The following is a 24,232-nucleotide window of genomic DNA, read 5'->3' as shown; positions in this document are numbered from 1 at the left end:
AACCTCATTAACACACACCTCAGCTGCTACAAAACATCATAATATACCTCAGCTGCTGCAGAAAATCATACTACACTCCACAGCTGCTGCAGAACCTCATCATACACCTCAGCTGCTGCAGAACATCATTGGTATATGTGGTGGGTGCAGCCGTTGTCACTGGGGCCGGAGATTTTACCATTTGGTATCATTTCTTCCTTATTACTGATGGATAAGTAATGGATGGCGCCCCCAGTAACACAATCCACCTTGCATCCTGTTCGGGCCAGGTAGTGAGTGGCACTGAGCCCAGTACACACCAGCTGCGCTCAGACTGCGGGGAATTACAGAATGATGGAGTTATGTTTCCTCCATTCACCACCAGCCACTATGACAATTCCCCGAAGAGCCTGATAATTGAGCAGGGAGTGCTGCGCATGCGCCTGAGAGGAGTTCCCCTTGCCTGCACTGGCGCCCAGTAACCACCAGATGGCGGCAGAGTCGCGATTTACTGCAGATTGAGGGAGTTCTCCTTGCCTGCACTGGCAATAAGTGGCCACTAGATGCCGCCAGAGAATCAACTTTTTGCAGCGGGAGCGGAGTTCTCCTTCCCTGCACTGGCGCCTAATGGCCACCAGATGGCGGCAGAGGGACGGCTTTTCTTCAGCCTGAGCGGAGTTCTCATTGCCTGCACTGGCGCCTAGTGGCCACGAGATGGCGGCAGAGAGACAGCTTGCAGCAGCCTGAGCATTACATCATCGCCCTCCGATCCTCCTGCAGCCCCTGCGCCCACTCTGCCCATCACCTGCTGCCCCCCGAGCATGGCAGAGAGTGAGGCGGACACCCCCAGCACTCCTGTGGAGTTTGAGAGCAAGTACTTTGAATATAATGGGATCAGGTTACCCCCATTCTGCAGAGGGAAGATGGAGGAGATTGCAGATTTCCCTGTCAGAGAGAATGACATCTGGATCGTTACCTATCCCAAATCAGGTAAATGCAAAAAAAAACCTCTAAGGGGTTAATATTCCTGTGCACTGTACATGGTCTGCATTGGGTGGGCACAGGGGGGTGAGCCTGGCATGAGTCAGCTGGTGAGGAGGGGTCTGCAGAATGAGGAAACTTTCCATTGTATGCGATGTGGTGACCTGGGGCTGCCATCCATGGCTGGGGGGGCCCTGGAGTACCTGCCCCCTCTTGGGTTGCCCACCGTTAACCCATGCCCTGCCGTCTGGAATCCTCTCCGTCCTGTTTACGCTTTTGCTTCGTAGATTAAAATTTGGGGTCCTCCAGTCCTGAGCGAATCTTCCCCAAATTTTTTGTTACGGGTAGATTTGTTTGTATCGGCCGACGAAAATTGGTTCCGAATCGAAAGCGGCACCGTGACGTTTTATTACCGTAACGAGATCGAAGAATAATAAACGGCTGGGAAGGAAGGGGTTAAAAATCTAAAATAAAAGCTGTCCCAGACCCCTCACCTGTCTCCATGGGGGCAAGGGCAGGGGCGCACGTCATTGACGTCACCAATATTTGTGTGGAGGGGAGAGGTAAAGGTCATATGGGGGGGGGGTGGAATTTTAACCTTAAAGAGTTCTGGATTTGGAATCCCCCAAAAATGTCGGGTTCCAAATTTAGAATCCGAAATTTGTAAGTAATTTGTCTCATTCCTATTAATATTCCATCTTAGGGCGGCCATGGGGAAAGATTCCCTCTTATTGATTCCCATCTTTACTGGTATGTATGGAGAAACCGTCGAAATATGCTTAATAGGGGAGGGCACTATGCCCAGTATTAGGGTACAGCCTATTTCACTATATACTGTAATAGGAACATGGGTATTATTCTATGGACCTGGGATATGTGCCACCCCCGCGTCAGCAGCCAGGCTGCTCGGATCCGGATCCGCGGTGGCTCGAGGGGTCTCCGGACCCGGGGGTCGGCGTCGTGCGGCCACTCGGAATAAAGAGGAGTGTTTACAGGGGATGGTGTGGAAAGTTCGTGACACCACCCGTGGTGCGTGGTAAGACGGAGAACCACCGCTGCGATTGGGAGTACCCGGTGGTGATGGAGTGTTTAACCCCTCAACGGGTAGGAGGGATGCCCCGGGACGCAGTGATGGTGACGGGGAGGTGCCGTTGGGACGGTAAGGGTCCACTGTGTACTCACTCAGTCCAATAACGCTGACACCGACAACTGTGGTAAACCAAAGTTCTTGACACCGCTGCTGCTTTGAGGGAGCACGCCTGGATCCCATGCCTGTTGGTGTTGCCTGTTAGTCTGTGACCTTTTCCCGTGGCACCTTGTCTTCTAGTTGGTCCCTTTAGCATAAAACTAATCGGGTCCCGCTCACCAGTGTTGCTACCTGGGTGAGCTTGCTCTCAGGGTTCACGCTTGGGATTTTCTGGACCATGTAGTGAGAAAGTCCTATCCCCCTCGTTGCGCTAGTACCCCAATTTTGGAGCAGGTGGAGAACGGATCTTGAAGGCTCCGTCCTCGTCGGGTAAATTGCCAGGACGCCTGAAGCTTCATACTGACCTAGGGTCCACGTACCCCGTCGTACCCTGGCCCCTGCCCGGTGATGGTACAAGGCCGCCGGCTGTCCTCCTCGACAGTCCGTGCCCCTTGTCACGATCCCCTGCGACCGGGGTCCAGCTCCTACCAGGCCCAGACCAACGTCTGCCACCTAGTAGTCTCAAGTAGCCCAGCTCCTGACCTGCTCTCTCGAGAGAGACACCACTCAACTCTCTTGAGACCTCTCCTCTCGAGAATCACCACACAACTGCCCATCTCCTGACACTCCTGACCTCCCCTTAACCAACCCCCCGAGTGGCCAACCCTATTCCCTTCAGGCCGTCCACTGGTGTGTCTGGTGGGTGTGGTGCAGAGTGTTCCTAGGATTCTAATTAGCTGTTCTTGGCAACACCAAAGGTCAGGGACCCGTAACCAAGGAGGAGGTGGATACTGCACAGAAGGGCAGATTGCACAATACCCTGTGACGACCTGATAGGCCGGGGCGTCACAGATAGGCCATCATTTTATGACTGCTGGTGTTTGATTCTCGCATCCTTGGAATGAAAGGGTTATGGTGTGGGTGGGGTGTAGTCCTGCGTCCCCTTATTGGAGGATCCTAGTGATGTCATCACTTTAGATGGCAATATCCCTTTAACAAATATCTGCCATGGCTTGACGTCTTCATGTATTACATGATCATCCCATTCATTTCAATGGCCAGATTGTAATACCACATTTCACCACTAGGGGATATATCCCGCTAGATGCAGCTTCTGGCGGCAATATAAGCTGTTTTCACCCAATAAGATCGTCTCGTGCCATTGATCACACAGTTATCCCTTCTCCTGCCATCTTAGGACAGGATTATGGCTGCCCCTTTCTAACAACAGCGCCACCCCTGCCCACATGTCACTGTGTGGTACTGCAACCACATTCACTTTAATGGAACTGAGCTGCTTTATCAGGCACAACCCATAGGCACTGGTATTGGTAGATGTCCGCCATGTTTTTCTTCATGCTGGACAGCCCCTTTAAGCTGTGTAATTAGTATGAGCCCCGGAGGCACTTACCGTATATAAGTGGATATGAATAAATGATGAGAGATGAAGCGAACGTCACGGAGCGGATGCTCTGCTCATATCATGGCTCTGTTGCTCAGCATTGAAAAATAATTGTACACAGAGCTATATTTTCAACAGAAATTAAAGGGATTCTCCACGACTGTGCTTGGGATAGGTCATACAGGTAAGGTTGCTGATCCCGGGAGTATTCTCCTTTTTGTTTATTTTTGTTTGTTTGGGGGGTTTTGTGTTTTTGGTTGTTTTTTTTTTAAATTACCATACAATTCGAAAGATGTGGCTTTTTTATGTAGTGTAAATTTTTATAGTCTTTACAAAAAGGGTGTGGCTTAATGAAGGGCAGCCTAAAGACACGCCCCCGAGGATCCTTCCTCTGGGTAAAAAAACATATAAAAATTAATGCTAAATTAAAAAATAGCTTACAATGACACATTTCACTTTACTAAATAATATACTTAAAATAGGAAAAAAAAAATCCAGGTCAAAAGTGCCCAGTTTTTATCTCTTATTTTATTGCAGCTGATCCCCGGAGTATTCTGATTTTTTTTTGTTGTTTGTTTTAAATCCACCATACAATTCCAAAGCTTTGCCCTTTTTATTTAGTGTAATTTTTATAGTCTTTAAAAAGAGAGTGGCTTACAGGGTAATTTTGAAGGCACCATAAAGACACGCCCCCGAGGATCTTGCTAGCACCATTTCTGGGTAAAAAAAAGCATAAAAATTAGCACTAGATAAAAAAAAAAAGCTTTCAATTACAACATTCACTTTACTAAATAATGTACTGAAAATAGGGAAAATAATCCAAGTGGTAGCTCATCAATTTGATATTGATGAGCTAACCAGAGCATATGTCATCAGTATTAAAGACCTGGACAACCACTTTCACAAGGACCTGTCAGCAGGTCAACAGTGTCTAGTTTTTCTTCTTCTTTCATTCCTGCTGAGCCCCTGAATATTCTACTTTTTGTTTATTTTTGTCCTTTGTTAAATTTACCATACTATTACAAAGATCTGAAGGCGTGGCTTACAGGGCAATAATGAAGGGCATCATAAAGACACGCCCCCGAGGATCCTGTTAGCACCACCCCAGGGTAAAAAAAATCCTGCTGATCCCCAGGTTATTCTTTTTCTTGATTTTTTTTGTTGATTTTTTTTATTTTTTAATTCCACCATATGATTCCAAAATTTATCCTCCTATTTTACTCCTTCTGATTCCCAGAGTATTCTGCTTTTTTTTTTTGTTTTAAATCCACCATATAATTACAAAGATCTTGCTTTTTTATTTAGGGTACATTTTTATAGCCTTTACAGAGAGGGCGTGGGGTACAGGATAATAATGAAGGGCAGCATAAAGACACGCCCCTGAGGATCCTGTTAGCACCACCCCTGGGAAAACAAACAAGCAAACATAAAAATGAGTATTACATTTAATAAAAATAGCCCTCAATGACACCATCCACTTTACTAAATAATGCACCAAAAATAAGAAAAAAAAAATCCAAGTGGTAGCTTATCAATTTGATATTTTATTCCTGCTGATCGCCTGAGTATTTTACTTTTTGTTGATTTTTTTTTTTGTTTAAACCCACTATACGATTCCAAAGATCTGCCTTTTCATTCAGTGTAATTTTTATAGTTTTTACAAAGAGGGTGTGGATTACAGAGCAATAATGAAGGTAGCATAAAGACACGCCCCCGAGGATCCTGTTAGTACCAACCTTGGATATGTTATTCCTGCTGATCTCCTGAGTATTCTGATTTTTGTTGTTGTTTTTTTCTGTTTGTTTTGAAAGTCAACATATGATTTAAAAAATCTGCTCTTTTTATTCAGTTTAAGGTTTTTTTTATAGTTTTTTTTTACAAAGGGGGTGTGGCTTACAGGGTAATAATGAAGGCAGCTTAAAGACATGCCCCGGAGGATCCTGTTAGCATCGCCTCTGGGATAAAAAAAACCCCATAGCACTAAATAAAAAAAAGCTGACAAAGACACATTTCACTTTACTAAATAATGTACTTAAAATAGAAAAAAAAACAGGTCAGGTCAAAAGTGTTGAGTTTTTCAACTTATTTTATTCCTGCTGATCACCCTTAATATTCATCTTTTCTGTTTGTTTTTACATCCACCATGTGATTCCAAAGATTTGGCTTTTAAATTGTGTAAATTTCTATAGTCTTTACAAAGAGGGTGTGGCTTACAGGGTAAAAATGAAGGGCAGGATAAAGACACGCCCCCGAGGATCCCGTTAGCACCACACCCTCAAGGATCCTATTAGCATCGCCCCCCTTGGTAAAAAACCCCATAAAAATTAGTATTCAATTTAAAAAAAAATAGCTTTCAATGACACAATTCACAGAATAATCTACAGAAAATAGGGAAAAAAAAATCCAAGTGCAGTAAAACGGGGAATAAAATTCAATTCAACAATTGCTTTCTGAGTTTTTGTTTTAACGGCATTAATTCTATGGTAAAAATGATGTAAGAACAGAATTCCCCAGATCAGTATGAATACGCCGATAACACACTTGTATAGTTTTTTTAATATATTTTAAGTGGTAAAAAGAAATTCTGACCCCATTTTTTGAGACCCGTAACATTTTATTTTTCCGTCTTTGGAGCTGATTTTGTTATTGTACCATTTTTGGGGCACATAGGATGGTTTTTGGAGGGTCCCTTAAAATTAAAGGGATTGTGTCATCAAGACAATCCCTGCCCTAACCCCCCAATATAGAGGATGTCCCCACTTTATGAGTGTACCGCCCTGAGAGGGGCCCAGCCGCTTCTCCGCTGCTTGGGCCGAGCCGCTCGAGGTCCGGGCTCGGGTTGTCGGTGGCACGAGCGCCTCCGGACCGGGGGCCACGTCGCTCTGTTAAGGGGAAGGCAGTGGGGTGGTGGTGGTGTGGGACGAGGCGTACAGCCGGGCGGGCCGCGTTTTCGTCCTACGGGTCGTGACGCCACCCACAGGTCATGGCGACGGGATGCACCACCGCTGCGGCTGGAGTGAAGGTGGGCTCGTCCGGGATCGGTGTTGCGGCCGCAGCCTAGATGTTAGCCCCTCCGTGGGTAGGGGCGGTGTGTCCCGGGGCCTGGTGGGGGAGACACTGATGGGGACGGTGTTGTTGTCGGGGTGCAGGGTGCCGTGCTGCGGTGCAGTATCGTGCCCGGGTGGCACTGGTGTACTCACAACTAATTCACACTCAGAGTCACTGGTAAACCAAAGTTCGGGCATGGTCGGGTCCCGCGGCCGGCTGCTTGTGTCCCCTGTGAGGTTGATGGTGGCCCCTTTCCCTTGCACCTCTTGTTGTGGTTTTTCGGCTCCCCTGCCTGGACAGTGGTAGCCCGCTCCATGGCATTGAGATGCCGGAGGAGCCCTCGGTTGCCCGCAGGCACCGGCCCGTCGGGTGACTGGCCCTTGGCGGTGGCACTCACCCGGTCTCGGTGGGCTTTTGCCTTCTTTCGGGACCTTGGGTGTGGATGAACCCGTGAGGTCAAGCCAGCAATCAGTCAATTTGCCTTTACTCAGTGGCTTCTAAGCTAGGACGGGGTCTGAGTACCCGGTTTCTGGTGCTCCAGTACATGGTTGACTCCCCGGTTCAGGGCCAGCGGGCTCCAACCCTGGCCCGGTCCCTACGGTTCTGCCGGTTGCTGTACCGGTACTCCTGCAGATGGCCACCACCGTCTGCCTGCCTGACGTTTCAAGGGTCCCAGGCTCCTACCCGGGTCCCTGACAGCTCTGCAACTCCACTCCTCTCACTGTCAGGCCTTGTGCGCACTAGGCGTTTTTGCTGCGTTTTTAGCGGCGTTTTTTACCGCGTTTTTGTGCTGAAAACGCAGTGACATTGCTTCCCCAGCAATGTCTATGGGTTTTCAGAAGTGCTGTCCGCACACAGCGTTTTTTTGTAGCTGCGTTTTTGTGGTGACCACAAAAATGCAGCATGTCAATTATTTCTGCGTTTTTCACCCATTGAGTTCAATGAGATGTTCAACAACGCAATGAAAAACGCATATAGCTGCGTTTCTATGACTAAAAACGCAGCTATAAACGCAAGGGGTGGGCAGTAAAGTGACGTGTACAGTAAGAGGATTCCTTCTGTTGGTAACCACAGAAGCATGAATCCTCCCGGTACCGTCACCGCTGCGTCCACAACCCGCCCGGTGCCATGACAGCTCCGTGCGGCGCCATGTCTGGGCGGGAGGTGGAGGCAGCGGCGAAAACCAAAGTGAACAGTAGAAAAAAAAAAATGTCATATACAGTCATATGAAAAAGTTTGGGCACCCCTATTGATGTTAACCTTTTTTCTTTATAACAATTTGGGTTTTTGCTATTTCAGTTTCATATATCTAATAACTGATGGACTGAGTAATATTTCTGGATTGAAATGAGGTTTATTGTACTAACAGAAAATGTGCAATCTGCATTTAAACTAAATTTGACAGGTGCATAAGTATGGGCACCCTTATCAATTTCTTGATTTGAACCCTCCTAACTACTTTATACTGACTTACTGAAGCACTAAATTGGTTTTGTAACCTCATTGAGCTTTGAACTTCATAGGCAGGTGTATCCAATCATGGGAAAAGGTATTTAAGGTGGCCACTTGCAAGTTGTTCTCCTATTGGAATCTCCTATGAAGAGTGGCATCATGGGCTCCTCAAAACAACTCTCAAATGATCTGAAAACAGAGATTATTCAACATAGTTGTTCAGGGGAAGGTACAAAAAGTTGTCTCAGAGATTTAAGCTGTCAGTTTCCACTGTGAGGAACATAGTAAGGAAATGGAAGAACACAGGTACAGTTCTTGTTAAGCCCAGAAGTGGCAGGCCAAGAAAAATATCAGAAAGGCAGAGAAGAAGAATGGTGAGAACAGTCAAGGACAATCCACAGACCACCTCCAAAGACCTGCAGCATCATCTTGCTGCAGATGGTGTCACTGTGCATCGGTCAACAATACAGCGCACTTTGCACAAGGAGAAGCTGTATGGGAGAGTGATGCGAAAGAAGCAGTTTCTGCAAGCACGCCACAAACAGAGTCGCCTGTGGTATGCAGAAGCACATTTGGACAAGCCAGTTACATTTTGGAACAAGGTCCTGTGGAGTGATGACGTTATGCATGGAGGCAAAGAAACACGGCATTCCAAGAAAAGCACTTGCTACCCACAGTAAAATTTGGTGGAGGTTCCATCATGCTTTCGGGCTGTGTGGCCAATGCCGGCACCGGGAATCTTGTTAAAGTTGAGGGTCGCATGGATTCAACTCAGTATGAGCAGATTCTTGACGAAGTTGAAGTTACGCAAGGGATGGATATTTCAGCAAGACAATGATCCAAAACACCGCTCCAAATCTACTCAGGCATTCATGCAGAGGAACAATTACAATGTTCTGGAATGGCCATCCCAGTCCCCAGACCTGAATATCATTGAAAATCTGTGGGATGATGTGAAGCGGCTGTCCATGCTCGGCGACCATCAAACTTAACTGAACTGGAATTGTTTTGTAAACAGGAATGGTCAAATCTACCTTCATCCAGGATCCAGGAACTCATTACAAGCTACAGGAAAGGACTAGAGGCTGTTATTTTTGCAAAAGGAGGATCTACAAAATATTAATGTCACTTTTATGTTGAGGTGCCCATACTTTTGCACCGGTCAAATTTTGTTTAAATGCGGATTGCACATTTTCTGTTAGTACAATAAACCTCATTTCAATCCAGAAATATTCCTCAGTCCATCAGTTATTAGATATATGAAACTGAAATAGCTGTTGCAAAACCCCAAATTGTTATAAAGAAAAAAGGTTAACATTAATAGGGGTGCCCAAACTTTTTCATATGACTGTATACTCACCTGTCTGCAGGGTCCCGGTGCCATGCCCGCTCCCATCTCCTCTCACAGTACCACCGCTCTGGCTGTGTGCAGTCTCCCTGGGGCACGTACGAAGCTTGCAGGACCTGGCGGTGGACACCTGATGCAGTCACCTGATGCATCAGCTGATCGTAATTCTCGCGGTGTCGCCGGCTTTTTCGCGCCCGGCCGGCTATCAGCTGATCCTGCCGTCAGGGGACTTCATCAGCTGATTACCGGCAGCTCTGGCAGCTCCTGCAGTGATGGGACAGGATCAGACTCTCATCCGATCGCTCCAGGAGCTGCCGGTAATCAGCACAGACGTATTTATTTATTTTTTTTTTGCACTGATGCTTCAGCTGATTGTATAATCGGCTTTTATACAATCAGCTGATGTGTGATGTGATTCAGGCACTTGAACCTGACACATCATCTGATCGCTCTGCCTTCCAGCAAACCGATCAGATGATATTGGATCCGGATTGGACGGCGCGGGACCCTTGACCCAGGATTACTGCGGAGGGGGGTTTATTTCAATAAAGATGGAGTCACTAATTGTGTTGTGTTTTATTTCTAATAAAAATATTTTTCTGTGTTGTGTTTTTTATTTTTATCATTACTAGAAATTCATGGTGGCCATGTCTAATATTGGCGTGACACCATGAATTTCGGGCTTAGGGCCAGCTGATAATATACAGCTAGCCCTAACTCCATTATTACCCAGTGAGCCACCCGGCATCAGGGCAGCTGGAGGAGTTGGATACAGCGCCAGAAGATGGCGCTTCTATGAAAGCGCCATTTTCTGGGGTGGCTGCGGACTGCAATTCGCAGTGGGGGTGCCCAGAAAGCATGGGCACTCTGCACTGCGGATTCCAATCCCCAGCTGCCTAGTTTTACCTGGCTGGACTCAAAAATTGGGCGAAGCCTATGTCATTTTTTTTTTTTAATTATTTCTTGAAATTCATGAAATAAAAAAAAAAAAAAGGGCTTCCCTATATTTTTTTTTTTTTTTATCATAAAGGTTTTTATTGAGTTTTCAGAAAAATACAACTTCTCATACAACAACATCAAGAACAGGAGCATTGAGTAGCAAGAGGTGGAATAGCCTCGAGCCATTATCAGAATATCAATCTGGGACATTAAATACCCCTTACAACAACAACCTGAACATAGGAGCAGGGAGGGAGGGGGGAAAGAGAGGGGGTGGGGGGGGCTTCCCTATATTTTTGATTCCCAGCCGGGTACAAATAGGCAGGTGGGGATTGGGGGCAGCCTGTACCTGCCTGCTGTACCTGGCTAGCATACAAAAATATAGCGAAGCCCATGTCATTTTTTTTTTCTTTTTGGGCAAAAAAAAAACTACTGCATACAGTCCTGGATGGAGGATGCTGAGCCTTGTAGTTCTGCAGCTACTGTCTGCTCTCCTGCATACAATGAACATTTTGAAGAAGGAAATGACATCAGACCTTTTTTTTTTTTTTTTTTTCATCAACAATCTTTATTTCCTGCCTCAGGACAGTAGTCTCCTTGGTGGGCGTGTCTTTCCGCCTGACTCCGCCCACCTGGTGTGCCCTACTGGCCCTGAGGGAGGCATCAGGTCTCCCTTTCGGGTGACGGGTGTGTCCTCACAGGGGATGGGGGGGGTGTGTGTGTAATGTGGTAGGTGTTGTTACCTGTGACCCCTGGGATCCAGGGCGTCACAAGAGCCCCATCTGCATCGTAAAGCCACAAACTTAGGGAACTGGAATACCACACTTCTCCTGCGGGGGCAGTGTCTGTGAATGTCATTAGTGTTACCCAGAGATCAGGATTCGGCCTCAACATGCGAGAATAAATCTGTAAAAACTTGGTAATATTTCAATATTTCCTATTTTTTATCACTCCCCCTCCTGTAGGGACCAGTTTGCTGCAGGAAATCGTGTATTTAGTGAGTCAGGGAGCCGACCCCGATGAGATCGGACTGATGAACATTGATGAGCAGCTGCCCGTCCTCGAGTATCCGCAGCCCGGCCTGGATATCATCAAGGTAACTTTCTCTTAAAGGGCCTAAAAGAATATTTCTTGGGATTATATGTCCCCGGACCATTCAGTACATGACAGGGAATGTGCCATCAGAAAAGTAGTAATTTTTGGAAGAAATCTTCCATTTTTTTCACTGTCCACTAAGTCTTATACTAGACTCATACAGCCTGTTCTATACAGAAGACTTTTCAGCAGTCTCATTATCATCACAGGCAGGATTACAGTGACAGGATTTCTCTAGGGTTCACAAGTTTTCACGTCTAGTGTAAACTAATGATGGGCGAGCAGTACAATGCTCGGTGCTTGGTACTAATGATGAGTGGACACTATGGGTGTTCATTCCCCGATTCGAGCAGGTCAGACGCGCCGATGGGCTGATCTCGAGTAACCAGTATAATGGAAGTCATTGATTGGGCAGCCAGCCATAAGAAGAGCATTTCCAGGGAGGGCGGGCTTTTTTTTTATATATTTTTTTTGGGCACACTATTTCACACTAGGGGAAGTACCAAGTGAAAGGGCAACCCTGGGAAGGGGGAGATTGTGACCCCTGACCAAACCTACTGCTGGTCCCTGGGGTCCCTCACCACCTTAGATCGGTTCCACACCTATGCGCCAAGCCGGATACCTGACCCTAGGTATCCCTAGTGCTGGTCCCTGGGGTCCCTCACCACCCTAGATAGGTTCCACATCTATGCGCCGAGCCGGATATCTGACCCTAGATATCCCTAGTGCTGGTCCCTGGGGTCCCTCACCACCCTACATAGGTTCCACATCTATGCGCCGAGCCGGATATCTGACCCTAGATATCCCTAGTACTGGTCCCTGGGGTCCCTCACCACCCTAGATAGGTTCCACACCTATGCGCCGAGCCGGATATCTGACCCTAGATATCCCTAATACTGGTCCCTGGGGTCCCTCACCACCCTAGATAGGTTCCGCACCTATACGCCGAGCCAGATACCTGACCCTAGATATCCCTAATACTGGTCCCTGGGGTCCCTCACCACCCTAGATAGGTTCCGCACTTATGTGCCAAGCCGGATACCTGACCCTAGATATCTCTAGTACTGGTCCCTGTGGTCCCTCACCACCCTAGATAGGTTCCACACCTATGCTCTGAGCCGGATACCTGACCCTAGAAATCCCTACTGCTGGGCCCTAAATAGGGAAAGGATGGGATGAGCTCTTCGTCAACCCCACTAACAACTATAGAAGACACAAGGAGGACACACAGGGGGAAAATGCATGAACTACTTATCTACAGATGACAGAGGTGGAAGTTCAATAAAGCTTCAGCAACGGCACCACAGAGGAGTACAAGCCATCTGCTTGCAACCAGATCTTGAATGAACTGAATAATATCACCAGCAGCAGTCCAGGGAAGATTTAAGGACAAGGGGAATACTGATGATCAGCAGCTGTATGGAAGGAGAACTCCGCTGGGTCCTAAAGGGGAAGAGATGAATCCAGAAGGAAGCTACCTATACCAATGAATACTGACAGCAGAAACAATAGAAAGTCAGGGAGCATTCTGCGCAGCCAAATGCTGTGACCTTTTATTGCCAGAAACCACATGACTGTCTGTCACCCATGACACACTAGATCCAAAAACTTTGCTGCTACCCCCAGTGAGAGCCATTCAGGACTGCAGTGGCTCCCACTGGGGTGCCGGCTCCCATCAGTCACTGAAGGGAGCTGGCTCTTTGTGTCGGATTGTTCATGAGCGACACATCTGAGCACCTGCGATACTGAGCCGAGCGCGGAGCGAACCCGAGCTCCCCAATGCTCAATCATGTACTAAGCAGTGCCGAGCACACTCACCAGTCATTGGTAGCCATTATCATTATAATTCCACCATTGCTTAATGGAAGGTCCTCGTGAGTCTCAGATTAGAAAAACATTTTTAATAATTGCACCACCTGTAGGCTTTATTAAATATTGCAGCTCAAGACAAATTATAAACAACCCAAAGTAGAAAATGCAAACCCAAATAGTAAAAATATTAATTAAATATATTCAATTTATATCTTATATCTCCAAGACTGAGCATTTCGGTGCGAAATGCGCGTCGGGTGTGGAGGGACCTTGCGTCTGTATTTACTTAACTTAGGCGATGTATATTATTTGAATGGGGTTTAAATATATGATGTAGCTACTTGTTTAATTGAGCACATGTCTCTTGAATATATATATATAGCATTAAGAGGATACTTCTGTTGTTGGATATCCTCTTTCCTCACAAAGAGGATTGTTTTGCACTATTATATTTTGGTATATAAATTGAATATATTTATTGCAATTATACATATTTTGTTTTTATATATTAACAATAGTATATACCATATATCTCTACCCCCTTCTATACTTACATGATCAATATCTTATTCACCTATTTAATTATTTGTCAGGTGTCCGCTTGGTTTTTCTTCCTTTGTTTTTCTGCCATTCTCTTTTTCGTACTATTTGATGTTTTGGTTTTTTTTTGCTTTTTACTCCAGGAATTGACATCTCCAAGACTTATAAAGAGTCACCTCCCGTACCGGTTCCTGCCTACAGACCTGCACAATGGAGAGTCCAAGGTGAGAAACCGCTGACGGCTTTAGTGTAGACAATTAATAGATGTACACATCGGATCCTCATTTTTTTGGCCAGAATGAAGGGTGATTAAAAAGAGCGTTTCTCTCTCTGGAGGACCAGACAGCCTATTAATTTGAATGGACGCTGTGTAATACTTCACTTCTCCTCCAGGGGAGCTGCAGTAAAATTGAACACTTACTGCCAGGATTCCTTCCAGATCTCACTGAGAGGTAGAGCAACTTCAGATAAACTTATTGTGAGGTAAAACGTCTACCAAGTGGGGATTGTTCGAAGGAGTTGATCCCTTTTTTAGGTTGCATAAAATCTAAGACCTACACATTTAGGACATTTAAGCACCACATCTGTCATGAAAATATAATAAGCAGATATGTTTTCATGGTCTCTGGATCAGGGGTGATTGTCCCCTCCCTCCAGAGCCATACCAAATTAACAGCCAGGAAACGATTTCCTTGTCAGATGTAGCAGGTACCTTTCAATTTATCTTACAACACCTCCCCCCAGCTCTTCAAAGACCCCCTGCGTAGCCAGAGACGCTCCGTCTACAATCTGTACACACAGGGGCGGAGTACACGTTTCCTGCAGGAATATAGCTTTGCTGATCAAAAGGCTAGGGCAGCCGTATTGTCTCCATTGGGGAAGTATTAATATTGCGAGATACATATGTCCCCCAGATATGGCGGGCATACCGCTGATCTCGAAATTCCATAACGCACATCTCACATATTTAAGCTTAATCGTAGGACATACGGAAGAGCCACAAATTAATATCTGCCCCCCATAACATACCAGATCCCCTTTCTGTGGTATCCCCCTTCTGCTAAAATCCTAAAATAAAATATGACTGTAATATCGTCCGCATGGGATGCTCCCACACGGAGATATAAGGACCATGAGAATTCCATCATTTTGGAAGAGGGGAAAAACCCCTCCCTTACATGATGTCAGCTGAGGTGGGGGCTGCGGGTCGGACAGAGGTTAATAAAAGCCAGTGTCTTAGTACACACTGCATCAATGCCAGAGGATATGCTTTCTGTGTATAGGATTGTCCAGTTCCAAGGGGCTGCCTCTCCCCCCTATATCTGAGCCATAATCTGTGACCAGGTGTAGTAATCTTTCATTTTTTTTTCCTTTTTATTTTATGTAACTGTCTATACTGTATTTGTATTGTTTCCTTTTGTAAATTCTTGTATATTTTTTAGAAACACTGCCTTCTATTTTGGATTAACCCCTTCAGCCCCCGGGCACTTTCCGTTTTTGCGTTTTTGTTTTTTGCTCCCCTTCTTCCGAGAGGCGTAACTTTTTTATTTTTCCATCAATCTTGCCATATGAGGGCTTGTTTTTTGCGGGACGAGTTGTACTTTTAAATGAAACCATAAGTTTTACCATATAGTGTACTGGAAAATGGCAAAAAAATTCCAAGTGCGGAAAAATTGCAAAAAAACTGGGATTGTACAATAGTTTTTGGGATATTTTATTCACCGTGTTCACTATATGGTAAAACTGATGTGTGGGTATGATGCCTCAGGTCGGTGCGAGTTTGTAGACACCAAACATGTATAGGTTTACTTGTATCTAAGGGGTTAAAAAAAATTCACAAGCTTGTCCGAAAAACATGGCGCACGTTTTGCGCCATTTTCCAAAACCCGTAGCGTTCTCATTTTTCAGGATCTGAGGCTCAGTGATGGCTTATTTTTTGCGTCTTGACCTGACGTTCTTAACGGTACCATTTTTGCGCAGATGCTACGTTTTGATCGCCTGTTATTGCATTTTGCGCAAAATTTGCGGCGACCAAAAAACGTAATTTTGGCGTTTGGAATTTTTTTGCCGCTACGCCGTTTACTGATCAGATTCATTGATTTTATATTTTGATAGATCGGGCATTTCTGAACGTGGCGATACCAAATATGTGTGTATTTTTTATTTTTTTAACCCTTTAATTTTCAATGGGGTGAAAGGGGGGTGATTTGAACTTTTAGGTTTTTTTATTTTTTTTTAATTTTTTAAAACTTTTTTTTTTACTTTTTTTTTTTATTTTACTAGTCCCCCTAGGGGGCTATAGCGATCAGCAATCTGATCGCTTTGCACAATCTGCAGATCTCAGCTACAGAGCTGAGAACTGCAGATTTGCTGCTTCACTTTCAATGCCGGCTGTATTCCGGCATTGAGAGGAAGTGACTCATGTTAGCCACAGGCGTCATCACATGACCCTGTGCTACCATGGCAACCGCCGAAAGTCACGTGATCATGTCACGTGACTTCCGGCGGGGGCGGGGTAAGTCACTGTAATGGCGGCGCCCATATACATATCGCTGCCAAGACTTTGGCAGCGAAATGTAAGGGGTTAATGGCCGCGGGTGGAAGCGATTCCACCCGCGGCTAGCAGGCACACATATCAGCTGTTGATAACAGCTGATATGTGCGCCGATCGCCGCCGCCCGCCGGCGGCAGGGGGCGGGGCTTACCGGAAAACGATCCATGACGTATCTAGTACGTCATGGGTCGTTAAGGGGTTAAATATATAAAATTTAATAGTTTCTTTCCTCATGCTCTATATTTATGAATCCACAACCCGAAGGGCCTTATGCTATCTGTAATGGGTGTCCGAACTTCCTGTACTAAGTTTTGGTGGTGGCAGCGGAATTATTGTTGTGTAGGATTATTGGGGTGCTATCATTAAGGGTACAGAGGTATATATAGATTCCATTAGCGGGAATCGGTGATATATACATTTATCCTTGCTGTGAGACCTCCAGTATTTGGCATTATCAGCTCAGCAGCCTCATTTACTTATTGTCCGACAGTTCCGAAATTGACCTGACACTAAGGGGGGCGCTAGAGAGTAGTCGTGTTCTTGACAAATCAGTGAACAGCTGCGGGATATCCGAGTGACTCCCCCGGCTGTTCGTGACAACATCTAAGAACTAACCCAAGAACACCCACTTATAGGCGGGGTTTCGCCCTCCCCTGCCCCTTTTCTGGGACTGTGTTGGTAAGTGTGGACTTTTCATGTTTATAACCCGTGTCACTTTATTGTAGGTGATCTATATGGCTCGTAATCCCAAAGACCTCGTCGTGTCTTATTACCAGTTCCACCGGTCCCTGAGGACAATGAGCTACAGAGGAACTTTTCAGGAATTTTGCCGGAGATTCATGAATGACAAATGTGAGAAAATAAGTTTTTTTTTTTCCTTTACATTTATGAACTTTTATAATGTTTACATGATGATTATCGTCCCCACAAACTTAAAATGATAGTGCAAGCGAATTTAACCTTGTAGTATATCTCACTGGAGAAATCTGCTTCTTTCTCCACTTATGAGCCACCTCTTCCTCTGCCTCCTAATTTCATTATTAACTTTGAAAAACAGCTAAAATCCTTCTTGTTTAAGAAAATACAAACTGTGAGGTAAGAGGAAGACACATATTGATTGTGCTGTTGCTTTCTAGTAAGTGTTTTATCTCACCCTAGAGCTGGATTCACAGCTACTCTGCTCAGTACTGCTGTATAATGTACTCCATGCTGCTGCTTTCTAGTAAGTGTTTCATCACACCCCGGTGTTGGATTCACAGCTACACTGCTCAGTACTTCTGTATAATGTACTCCATGCTGCTGCTTTCTAGTAAGTGTTTTATCACACCCCAGTGTTGGATTCACAGCTACATTGCTCAGTACTGCTATATAATGTACTCCATGTTGCTACTTTCTAGTAAGTGTTTCATCACACCCCGGTGTTGGATTCACAGCTACACTGCTCAGTACTTCTGTATAATGTCCTCCATGCTGCTACTTTCTAGTAAGTGTTTTATCTTACCCTAGAGCTGGATACACAGCTTCACTGATCAGTACTGATGTATAATGTCCTCCATGCTGCTGATATCTGGATTCACAGCTACACTGCTCAGTACTGCTGTATAATGTCCGCCATGCTGCTACTTTCTAGTAAGTGTTTTATCTTACCCTGGAGCTGGATACACAGCTTCACTGATCAGTACTGCTGTATAATGTCCTACATGCTGTTACTTTCTAGTAAGTGTTTTATCACACCCCAGTGTTTTATTAACAGCTGTACTGCTGTATAATGTCCTCCATACTGCTGCTTTCTAGTAAGTGTTTTATTACACCACAGTGTTGTATTAACAACTACACTGCTCAGTACTGCTGTATAATGTAATCCATGCTGCTGCTTTCAAGTAAGTGTTTTATCATACCCCAGTGTTTGATTCACAGCTACATTGCTCAGTACTGCTGTATAATATCTTCCATGCTGCTTGCTTTCTAGTATGTTTTTTATCACCCCACCCTGTTGGATTCACAGATACACTTCTCAGTACTGCTGTATAATGTCCACCATGCTGCTGCTTTCTAGTAAGTGTTTTATCACACCACGCTGTTGGATTCACAGCTACATTGCTCAGTACTGATGTGTAATGTCCTCCATGCTGTTATTTTCCAGTAAGTGTTTTATCACACCTGAGTGTTGGATTCACATTTACACTGCTCAGTAGTGCTGTATAATGTCCTCCATGCTACTTTTTCTATTACGTGTTTTATCTCACCCTGGAGCTGGGTTCACAGCTACACTGCTCAGTACTGCTATGTTTACAGTGGGATGATCAGTACTGATATAAATGTGTTATGTTGTGACTGATCTGTTTTTGAAGCATTTTTTACTTACTGTTCAGTACTGCTGTATATTGTCCTGCACGCTGCTGCTTTCTAGTAAGTGTTTTATCACACCACAGTGTTGGATTCACAGCTACACTGCTCAGTACTGCTGTATAATGTCCTCCATGCTGCTGCTGCTTCTGAACATGTGCTACACAGAGACAGGAGAGCAGGAATCCCTCATATCTGTGTATGCTGTGCATGGGAGACATCATACCAGCTAGTCTACTCCTAGCTAAGAAACAAATGAAAATTAGAGGCTGCAGAGGGGGAGACTGATGAAAAATGCCGGCTACAAGTCATATAATGAGCAGAAATGGTGTCATTCCTCATATACATACACAGGTCACCTGAAATGACAGGTGCACCTTAATAATAGAGCATAAAAGCCCTGGAATCAGAGAAATGGTGTTCAGACGTCAGTTTTTTTATGGTTTGCTAAGTTCCTGGTGATCATTTTCTTTTGTCACCACTAAGGGGCAATCTTTGTATGGCTTCTATTCATTCTAATAGGAGCTGTATACGGCTGAATACAAATCTGCCCCCTAGTGGTGGCAAAGTTGTACAAGTTTTCTATGTGACGAAGCTTTGAGCCTCTTTTGATATCAGTTTATAAAGAGTCGTTCTGTGTTTTTTTTACATGACTGATCCCGTTAATAGGCCCCATCCTGGATACGTGTCAGGAATACGTGACATCCTGGTCACAATGTATTGACTATTGTCCTCTCTTTCCTCCTCCAGTGGGTTATGGCTCATGGTTTGATCATGTCCAAGAATTCTGGGATCATCATTTGGACTCGAATGTACTTTTTCTGAAGTATGAGGATATGCACAAGGTGAGGGAGGCTGGTCCCATCATGTATACTGGTACAATATAGCCGTACATACATGTGTATATATATATATATTCTGTGCTCCTCTTACCAGGATCTGGGTACTATGGTGGAGCAGCTGGTCAGATTCCTGGGTGTCTCCTATGATAAAGCTCAGTTGGAGTCCACGGTTGAGCATTGCCACCAGCTAATCGACCAGTGCTGCAACGCAGAGTTGCTTCCGATCGGCAGAGGTGACTATCCAGCCGCTATAATTCTCCAGATTTGGGGACTTTTTTTTAATGAAATGCATGTATTTGAGGCTAAAAATCATTTTTGCAATTGGGTTTCATTAAAAATTTTGCACCATTAGGCTTTTATAGCCTTTCTATTACTTGGCTGCAGATTGAGTTAACTGAGAATCCTTCAGTGAGCTCAGAATGAATGAGAGGGGAGTTTATCAGTCTTATCTGTCTTTTTTTAGCTCTTTTTTTGAGCTGATTTATGGCCACCGACCACGTCTAAGAGGCTGTAAATGCAATTTCTTAATGAAACTGAATTTCAAAAATTATATTTATCCTCTAAAACATGCATTTAAGGAAAAAATAAATAATGGTGACCTATCCTTGGGGCAGCTCAATAATATCAGGTGGGTGGGAATCAGACTTTAAACTGATCAGTTAATCAGAATTGCGCCGCATGCTAAATGTAACAGCGCCATGCAACGTGTAGTGGCCATGAGTGGTACTGCAAGCTTGCACTTCTACAAGTGAATGCGTGGGACTTGTAGTACCACAGCCCTTTTCCAGTCAGTTGTTTCCCGTTTTTCTGCTATGGTAGATAAGTAAACCAATCAAGTACAACCGGAAGTATAGGATTATTATTATTATTATTATTATTATTATTATTATATACCGTATTTTTCGCTTTATAAGACGCACCGGAATATAAGACGCACCCCAAACTTAGACATAAAAAAGGTAAAAAAAAGAAAAATGGGGTCCGTCTTATACTCCGGTGTTCTCTTACCGGAGGGGGGCAGCAGTGGTGGTGAAGCGGGGTCACAGGAGGCACAGGTTGTGCTGGCAGGCGCGGCAGGTCAGTGGCAGCGGGGTCCGTGGTTGCAGGTGCCGTGGTTGCAGGCGCGGTGGCGTCCGCGGTGGCAGGATCCGTGGGGTCCGTGGTGGCGGCAGCAGCCGTGGCGTGTGAGCCGTGCAGCAGGCCGGTGCAGTGAGTGTCCGCGGTCCCGGTTCAGTGGTGGCAGCGGCGGCGGCAACTGCTCAGTGGTGGCAGCGGCAGGGACTGCTCAGTGGTGGCAGCGGCAGGGACTGCTCAGTGGTGGCGTGTGTCCGCGGTCCCGGTTCAGTGGTGGCAGCGGCGGCGGCGGCTCAGTGGTGGGAGCGGCGGCAACTGCTCAGTGGTGGCAGCGGCAGGGACTGCTCAGTGGTGGCGTGTGTCCGCGGTCCCGGTTCAGTGGTGGCAGCGGCGGCTCAGTAGTGGGAGCGGCGGCGACGGCTCAGTGGTGGAGTGTGTCCGCGGTCCCGATTCAAGTAATGGCGCCCGGAGCGACGCATGCGCAGATGGAGCTCTCATCCAAGGGCTCCATCTGCGCACGCGCTGACTCCCGGAGCAGCGCGTGCGCAGATGGAGCTCTCATCCAAGAGCTCCACCGGCGCCATCATTTGAAAGTGGGACCGCGGACAACTGGTAAGCTGCACAGCCGCCCGCCCCGCATGCACAGAGTGGCAGCCAGCAGGCTGCCCGCCCACCCCGCGTACAAGCCGCCGGGTACCTGTGCTTGCGTGCGGTGGCAGCCGGGTACCCATGGCTGTGTGCGGGCGGCAGATGGGTGACTGTGTGAGGGCGGCAGCCGAGTACCTGCACGGGCACCCGACTGCCGCTCGCACACAGCACCCGGCTGCCGCCCGCACACAGCCATGGGTACCCGTCTGCCACCGCATGCAAGCACAGGTACCTGGCTGCCGACCCCACACAGCACCCGCTGCCGCCCGTACACAGCCACGGGTACCCGGCTGCCGCTGCATGCAAGTACAGGTACCCGGGCGCTTGCATGCAGCCACAGGCACCCGCCCGATCGCCTCAGACAGGACCCCCCCCCCCCCGCTACCGCTTTATAAGACGCACCCCCCATTTTCCTCCCAAAATTTGGGGAGGAAAAGTGCGTCTTATAAAGCGAAAAATACGGTAATTAGGTTTATGTTAATTTTTTATTTATTTGTTTTTTTATTTTTTTAATATTTTATATTATTTTTTTTTTACTTTTTTATGTTAAATTCCAGTTTTGTTAATCATATATGTATGGTTCACGCTTGTGTTTGTCTTTATTTATTTCACACGTCATTTATATTGTTTGCATTTTCATTTTGTCTCATTTTTTGGGTTCTGTTTTGTTTTTCTTTTAGCCCTTTGGTTGTTTTCATTCTGAAGATTCAGTTCTTCTTTAGCTTGTATTGCATGTGTCCCAGTGACAGGAGCGCGTCAGGCGTCAGGTGGGTGCCTCACATAATGCCGTCGGGCAGCTGCCCGTACCCTCAGATTTCAGCTCACCTTCTCCCTCTCCTGTACAATGATTAACACCTCTACAAATAGTAGATAACACAGGATCCACCATTCACAATAGGTGATGTCACAGCTCACCTCCTCCTCTACCATTCATAATAGGTGATGTCACAGCTCACCTCCTCCTCCACCATTCACAATAGGTGATGTCACAGCTCACCTTCTCCTCCTCTTGAACAATGACTGATAACAACTCTATATACAGTAGATAACACAGGATCCAATTATGCAATAGCTGATGTCACAGCTAACCACCTCCTCCACCATTAATAATATGTGATGTCACAGCTCATCTCCTCTTCCACCAGTCATAAAATGTGATGTCACAGCTCACCTCCTCCTCCTGTACAATGAATGATAACACTTCTATATACAGTAGATAACACAGGATCCACCATTCACAAGATATCACAGCTCACCTCCTCCTCCCTGTACAATGACTCTATAGACCAGGATTTGAATATTAGGGAGAATTGTCAAATTTGACTGCAGTTTTTAACATTTTTTTTGCTTTGCAGGCAGGGTCGGGCTGTGGAAAGACATCTTCACTGTTTCGATGAACGACAAATTCGACCTGGTGTATAAACAGCGGATGGGGAAGTCGGATGTGACATTTGACTTCAGCCTATAGGAAGCGCATGCATTAACCCCGCGTATTCGCCTGACAAGCTTTCGGCCTCTGCACAATATTCTGTAATTACCCCATGTAACACTTTCACCAGAACCGTTCCCGGGCCGCGGCCTGTCTGTCAGTATTTCATTGCTTGTATCTTTTTCTATCCACGGAGCAGTGACTGCTGATAAATCCGGTGCCGAGTGCTGACGGCCGGTGCCAGGTACAGACTGGGAGCCTCCACTCAGCCATATCCAAGCCTGGGCACCCTGGGTACGATACGGGGGACCTTGGGCAGCCGGGGGACCCTGGGTATGGTCCGGGGGAGCCTGGGTACAGTCTGGGGGACCTTAGATATTGTCAGGGGTACCCTGGGTATGGTCCATTGGACCTTGGTTACAGTCTGGGGGACTTTAGGAACGGTCCAGGGGACTCTGGGTACAGACTGAGGACTCAGGGTACGGTCCAGGGGAGCTTGGGTACAATCTGAAGGACCATGGGTATGGTCTGAGGGACTCTGGGTACGGTCCGGGGTACCTTAGGTATGGTCCCCGGGGCCCTCGGTACAATTCAAGGGACCTTTGGTACGTCCAGGGGACCTTAGGTATGGTCTGGGGGACCTTGTTTACGGTCTGGGAGACGCTGGGTATGGGCCGGGGGACCTTGAATACAGTCTGGGGGACCCTTGGTACGGCCTGGGGGATGCTGGGTATGGACCGGGGAACCTTGAATACAGTCTGGGGGACCTTGGGTACTGCCTGGGGGATGCTAGGTACAGTCTGGGGGACCTTGAATACAGTCTGGGGGACCTTGGGTACTGCCTGGGGGATGCTAGGTACAGTCTGGGGGACCTTGAATACAGTCTGGGGGATCCTGGGTACGGCCTGGGGGATGCTGGGTATGGGCCAGGGGACCCTGGTTATGGTCCGGGGACCGTGGGTACAGTCCGGGGAGCACACTCTCTTCTCTCTTTCTCTTTGTGGAGTTAATAGTTTATCGTATTTTCTAGCGCTTTTCAATGGAAAATATTGTCAGAACCTTTGATAAATCAGATCCCGGTCACGGACGGACGGCCGGGGCAGCCGATGATGAATGCTGTGTGTGAATTGCATCTCAGGGCTTTGTGGTCGCATTGGTTGTCTGGTTTGTGTCATCATTCCATAAAAATAAAATCTTGATCTTATATAGCAGCCGCGAGTATATGTTTGGTTTTTATTGAGAATTATTGGGCCAAGTGCGGCCTCCATCATGTCTGAATCCATAACAGAGGCGACCGGTGGGTGGAGAGGTGACCCCTGGCCCCAAAATAAACCAGGGGCTACATAAATACAATCCTACAAGACCCCCTTGACTGAGAGAGAATGAAAAGTCCAAATAATAAAGTCTATTAATTCATTACATAAGGTATTAATAAAATACAGGGAAACCCTATAGAAAGGGGAGTGGATATATAAAATACAGGGAAACCCTATAGAAAGGGGAGTGGATATATAAAATACAGGGAAATTCTATAGAAAGGGGAGTGGATATATAAAA

The 24,232-nt window shown here is 46.3% G+C and overlaps 1 protein-coding gene across 1 annotated transcript; it reads left to right on the top strand.

Annotated features, from left to right (window-relative positions):
• The first annotated feature begins 690 nt into the window (after positions 1-690).
• SULT4A1 (sulfotransferase family 4A member 1) lies at positions 691-23,886 on the top strand. The gene is made up of 7 exons (XM_075344234.1): positions 691-969; positions 11,301-11,431; positions 13,926-14,006; positions 17,062-17,188; positions 19,433-19,527; positions 19,619-19,757; positions 22,602-23,886. Exons 1-7 carry the CDS (start codon positions 801-803, stop codon positions 22,712-22,714), a joined length of 855 nt encoding a protein of 284 aa, XP_075200349.1. The 5' UTR covers positions 691-800; the 3' UTR covers positions 22,715-23,886.
• The last annotated feature ends 346 nt before the right edge of the window (positions 23,887-24,232 follow it).

Source organism: Anomaloglossus baeobatrachus, chromosome 4, assembly GCF_048569485.1.
Source record: "Anomaloglossus baeobatrachus isolate aAnoBae1 chromosome 4, aAnoBae1.hap1, whole genome shotgun sequence".
Classification (NCBI taxonomy): domain Eukaryota; kingdom Metazoa; phylum Chordata; class Amphibia; order Anura; family Aromobatidae; genus Anomaloglossus; species Anomaloglossus baeobatrachus.
Note: the sequence above shows the minus strand (reverse complement) of the source record. Positions and strands in the feature narration are given on the sequence as shown.

Coding starts and splice junctions, on each gene's coding strand:
- SULT4A1 (XM_075344234.1), top strand. CDS start 801: ATGGCAGAGAGTGAGGCGGACACCCCCAGCACTCCTGTGGAGTTTGAG. Junction 970..11,300: donor CGTTACCTATCCCAAATCAG/GTAAATGCAAAA, acceptor CCCCTCCTGTAG/GGACCAGTTTGCTGCAGGAA. Junction 19,528..19,618: donor AGTATGAGGATATGCACAAG/GTGAGGGAGGCT, acceptor TCCTCTTACCAG/GATCTGGGTACTATGGTGGA.